The sequence below is a fragment of the Etheostoma spectabile genome, chromosome 1 (genome assembly GCF_008692095.1).
Source record: "Etheostoma spectabile isolate EspeVRDwgs_2016 chromosome 1, UIUC_Espe_1.0, whole genome shotgun sequence".
Lineage (NCBI taxonomy): Eukaryota > Metazoa > Chordata > Actinopteri > Perciformes > Percidae > Etheostoma > Etheostoma spectabile.
In genome coordinates, this window is record NC_045733.1 from 30121928 (window position 1) to 30127697 (window position 5770).

A 5770-nucleotide genomic window follows, 5' to 3' on the forward strand; every position below is an offset into this window, starting at 1 on the left:
AGAGAGAGAGAGATGCGCATATCCAGACCTCTTAAGTAGGATTCAGGAGGAGTGGATTCCAGTGAGGCTCATCCTCCTCCGACTGCCTGCTAAACAGCTGACAGGGAAAAGACCAGGCCCCCACGAACAGCTCCTTTCTGCTGATTATGTCCAGTGGCCACTGGCAGTAATGAAACAAGGATTAGAAAAGAGATATAAAACTGCTGCTAGGACACATCAAACTGCAAACAGGGACAGTCACTGTTCTGACTCTTTTCATTCTGAATTTTTAATCCATGGACTTTTTATATTTGAAAAACTTCCCTCAAGCTGAGAACAGCTACCACAATGTAAAGTCTATTGGCCGAGTGGGAACTCACAGGCGGGGCCAGCGGGATAAACAGAAACTTAACGGAAACTTAGCTATTTTTTTTGTTGATGAATATGAATAGAAATGAACAAGGCTTGTGTGGCCAGGAGAGCTCAGTTGGTAGAGTGGGCGCACATATACAGAGGTTTACTCCTTGACGCAGCGTCCGCGGGTTTGCTGCGTGTCATTTCCCCCTCTCTCTCCCCTTTCATGTCTTCATCTGTCTTCAAAATGCCCCAAAAAAATAATCTAAAAAAGGAATGAACGAGGCTTTGCCACGAATGTTGTATCCAGGTCTTATAGTACATCCATGAAAAATACCAACGAGCCACCCACAGAGTGGGTCATCACAGCTGTACTTGCTAACCTGAACCCATGGCTCTAAGAGCCCTACTTGCTTTGTATGCTTTTAGCAAATCACAGATATTATCTGGGCCTAAACCACTCAGTGATTTATAGATCAGTAGCAGCACTTTAAATATTTTATTTAACCAGAAGAATTGTTTTATTATTTGTCACACACAATCATACAGTACAATGTAGTGAAATTCTAATCCATCCCATCCTAAGCATTAGGAGCAGCGGACAGCCACGTAGCGGGGAGGAACCTGGGGTTCAGCGTCTTGTTGAATTGCCAATCTTGTGGCTGAGGGGCGACCCTCTCTACCCCTGAGCCACAGCCACGAGCCAGTGTTCAGAACTGGACTGATATGGTTGATGTGGTTAAACCTCTAGCAGGAGCTGCAGCTGCCCAATGGTTTCTCTGAGAAGACTAGTAGAGAGACCTTTAATGTAGCCCATCCTGCTGGAAATATAAGCATGGATGAGCTTCTCTTGGACATGTTTGGACACCAAATCGTTAATTTTGGCTATTTTTTAGGATGATAAAACGCTGTTTTAGTAATTGCTTTGATAAGGCTGGTGAAAGTGAGGTCTGAGTCAATTAGAACGTCAAGATTTTAGTTGGTCTTTGGTTTGGTTTTTAGAGCATGTGCTGTTTTACACTTGTTTTTACTTGAATAACATTAGCCGATTCAAGGCTGCAGGACACTCTTTGACACATATGGACCATTTTCGTGGTGGTGCGTGTGTGCAGTGAGTGCGTCGGCGTGCGTGCGTTGCGTGCGTGCTGTGCGTGCGTGCGTTGCGTGGTGCGTGCGTGCGTGCGTGCGTGGTGCGTGGTGCGTGCGTGCGTGCGTGCGCGTGCGTGTGCGTGCGTGCGTGTCGTGCGTGCGTGCTGTGCGTGCGTGCTGGGCTGCGTGCGTGCGTGCGTGCGTGCGTGCGTGCGTGCGTGCTGCTGCGTGGGCTGTGCGTGCGCGTGGTGCGTGCGTGCGGGTGTGTGTGTGTGTGTGTGTGTGGTGTGTGTGTGTGTGTGTGTGTGTGGGTGTGTGCGTGCGTTGTGTGTATCTTTGCATTTAGGAATCTATCAGCTGATTTTCAAAAGTGTTTTCAAGGAATCTTAAACTAGGAACCGGTAACCCTACTCCTCAGTTTTTCCCTTTTAACACATAGTATATAGTTATAAGCAGTGATAAGGAAATGCTTTTTAGTGTTAATTAATGTGCTGTATTTGTCAACATATACAACTATTAAGCTTCCAGAGGCTTTCCAGAATTTAAAAATAAGAGTAGAGAAAGAAAGGGGAAGAGATGTTGGCAGAAAGAAATGAATCTCTTCTGTTCTCTGAGGAATCTCCTGACGTTCCCACAGCACTGCTCACACGCAAACAAGAGAGCCATTGTCCTAACACATACACACACATTTGTCTTTCTGTACTTCTGAAGACTTTCTGTTAACTGCGTTCATTCATAACTCCAACCTGAACTTCTCAGCTGCATACGTATACCATAAAAATGTAAGACTTTTAAAGAGAGAGGAGCAGTAAAATGATCTCACTTTGTCTGTGTGGTGTTATTTTATGCTTGTAAGGGCATTTGGTTCACACACACACACACACACACACACACACACACACACACACACACACACACACACCTCCTGCTGACAGTTTGGAGGTTGTTCTGTGCTCCACTGAGACTGCATATAACAGTAAGTGCATCCCCAGCCACCTACTTCTGTCAGAAGCCTGTTATTATGGCCAAAGTGTCTCTCTGTGTTTGTTTTTGTCTGGATGTGATCCAATCAGACTCCATTGATTATCTACCACAGGACAGGAGTGATCATTAAATGGCCACTATGTAAATTATCATTGGTGCTAACTCCATCATGTTTACATGTTGTATTTTATACTGTGGGATGTTCATTAATCACATTTATGGCTCTATCCCTGTCAAATAAATAAATGTACATATTGTATTTGCAACATATGTTGTCACAGCAGGTGTTTTTGTTTTTTTCTCATTGTCATTTTAATTTATTATAATGTTTTCAATAATTAGCTTACTATTATCCGATTATTTCCTTCTATGTTAGAAAATGCTACAGTGTACAATAAGATTATAAATCATACTAACTACAACTGCAACTGGCTACTAGCTGTAAGAGATCTAGCAACCCACAGTGTTTAACTCTTCTCTTATCTTTGCACATTTATGTAGTAACTTGTTCAACTTGTGCAGTTGTGTCTTTCCATTGACTTTATATGCAATCACGCTGCATCTGTCTGTACATGCAGTTTTAAAACAAAACTACAAAACAAAACATTTGCTGAACAGCAGCAAAATCCCTGAGAGTATTCAACTGAGCCAATGGTGGTGTGTGTGTGTTTGTGTGTGTGTGTGTGTGTGTGTGGTGTGTGTGTGTGGTGTGTGTGTGGGGTGTTGTGTGTGTGTGTGGTGTGTGTGTGTGTGTGTGTGTGTGTGTGTGGTGTGGTGGTGGTGTGTGTGTGTTGTGTGTGTGTGTGTGTGGTTGTGTGTGTGTGTGTGTGTGTGTTGTGTGGGGTGTGTTTGTGTGTGTGTGTGTGTGTGGTGTGTGTTGTGTGTGTGTGTTGTGTGTGTGGTGGTGTGGTGTGTGTGTGTGTGTGTGTGTTGTGTGTGTGTGTGTGTGTGTGTGTGTGTGTGTGTGTAGGTAGGAGTTTTCTCCAGAGGCAAGTCGCTCCATAGGCAGGAACCGAGGCGGACACTCCGAGGACAGCGTGGTTACCCTCACCAACATTGTCTCATCTGGTGTAACTGATGTCCCGCCGAGTCCCATCACCCTGGACAGCAGGTAGGAGGACATCTCCACGTCCGCTGCAGACTATCAGCAACCTTCATTATTGGGCTTGAGCCAACACCTCGTTTCATTTGCTCTGTTTTTTAGAGTAAGCAATAAGGTATAAACGTGAGTAAGTGTGTATGTACACTGGAAAAGGGTGATACAGTGTACACACAGATGCACAATATATACGTGTGGGTTTGTTACAGACAGATATAAAGGTACGTAGCATATAGAGCATGTAGTTTAGTTTGTAGTTGCCATGAGGAGTTAACATCCTGTACATAATGCACTTTAATTAGCAGCTAGAGAGGTTTGTGTGTGTGGGTGGGTGTTGTGAGACTTTGTTACTGGATTTAGCATCTGTACAAACTCAGCTCCCAGCAGTACGTTTCCTCAAAAGCAAACGACATTTGGCACTAAGTCATTTGCTCTACTTCTTCATCTAATCCCAACATGCTGCTGCTGGCGGTGCTCCATGTACACACCGTCCTTCAACTGTAGCAAATCTCTAAAAAGTCTTAGAAAACTCTCACAGCCTAAACCCAAGCCCCCTGCAAAACCTGCCACAACGGTTCACATGTCTGTGTTCTTGGAAAACGGCAGGTTTTTTTGTGCAGATGAGACAGGAAGCAGTCACATTAAACTCCACCGAATATTAGAGGTGTGACGAGATTGCAAGATTCAAATGTGATGGGACTTCTCGTCGAGGTAAAAATTATCTCACAATATCGGTCACAAGTGCAGAGCAGCCGCCAGTAGACATGTCTAACCGGGTTGGTACATCTGCCATTGAAGATGAGTCTGGCTCTGGCCTCTACATTACCACGGAAGATCACCTGCCCGTTCGCCAAAGTTGACTCTTAGTTTACTTTTGCAGAGCGGTAGCAGAGTTGCAATTGTACAAAGCTGCCGGTAGAACCCAGCGCTAGAACGTTAGATAGTACGGCCACGCTCTCTCACTCTCTCACTTGCGCACAACACACACACACGCATCTGCAGCGGGCAGTTCGGTGTGGCGCTGATGGCTCAGTCCGCTCTTTTTCTCTGTCTTTGGAAGCAGAAAGCCAAACCTAACTTTACTTTTAATGATATTAAACAAAGAGAAATGTTCTCTTCTTGTCTTAAAATGGTCATAAATCAATACAAGAGCAGCCTAGTCCCTTGTTTACTGCTGCAATGAAATGCTTGGTTACGTTGTTTTAACCTTGGTTCTTTGAGTAAAGACTATTTTTCCAGTCATTTTTCTTAATTTAAGTTTTCTCTCTCTCTCTCTCTGTGTGTGTGTGTGTGTGTGTGTGTGTGTGTGTGTGTGTGTGTGTGTGTGTGTGTGTGTGTGTGTGTGTGTGTGTGTGTGTGTGTGTGTGTGTGTGTGTGTGTCAAGTTTTGCCGGTACACAAAGGTGAAAATAAAAAGCCATTATGCATCAAATTGTCTCATAGGCCAAATCTAGCTGTTTGAATAACATGTACAGTAGAAGACATAAGTAGAAAATGGTGTGTTTTCAGACATCTTTTGTGACTTTCTGTGCAGCCATTAGCATCTTCCTTCTCATCTGTTACTTTGTCCTGGTTTCCAAACTAAGACTGGTCCTCCTCTGTGAGCTTGTTGTCGTTCCATAAACTCATTGTGGTGCCTGAACGTCTACCACTCAGACATCAGACTCTGTGGATGTCACTGGACATCCGTGATGACAACGGCTGTGGTTGCCAGGAGATGTGTGATGTAGCAACAGAGCCTCTCTTAGTTTATTTACAACACCTCAGTTGGGGCACATTAAAGTGCCCATATTATGAAAAATAACTTTTGCTGGAATTTGGGGTGTCATTTTGGGTCTCTGGTGCTTCCAAACACATACAAACTTGGGAAAAAAACACCCATGCTGTTTTGAGTGAGATATGGTTTCTGAATGTCCTCTGCCTTCAGTCTCTGGCTGAGCTGTTCAAAATCTGCACGGCTTTCTATGTAACTAGCTGAGACGAGGTGGCTAGCCGTAGCATGCTAGCTCATTCTCAATGGCAAAACACTGCTACAACACACACTAGTTCACCATAATCTCCAAAAGAACTACTTCCATGTCCCTGTTCTGTAGGAATTCCACAAGTGGCCCTCCTTTAGACTCCCAACAAAGATAGTATAGAAGTGAGATATCTCACTCTGGAGCTAAAACAGAGGATGAAAACACGATCTGCAGCAATGTGCAATACAACAAAAATATGGAGTCTTTTGAAAATGAAACCATGGAAACCTATTCTGGTACAACCT

The 5770-nt window shown here is 44.1% G+C and overlaps 1 protein-coding gene across 4 annotated transcripts in view; it reads left to right on the top strand.

The window, feature by feature from the left end:
* The window catches only part of pacsin3 (protein kinase C and casein kinase substrate in neurons 3), a 39014-nt gene that overhangs the window by 25752 nt on the left and 7492 nt on the right, over positions 1–5770 (top strand). For all 4 annotated transcript variants that reach the window (XM_032512320.1, XM_032512339.1, XM_032512335.1 and 1 more), the window contains one exon: positions 3381–3517. In XM_032512320.1, the coding sequence (XP_032368211.1) occupies positions 3381–3517 (137 nt within the window). The remainder of the gene's footprint in view (positions 1–3380; positions 3518–5770) is intronic.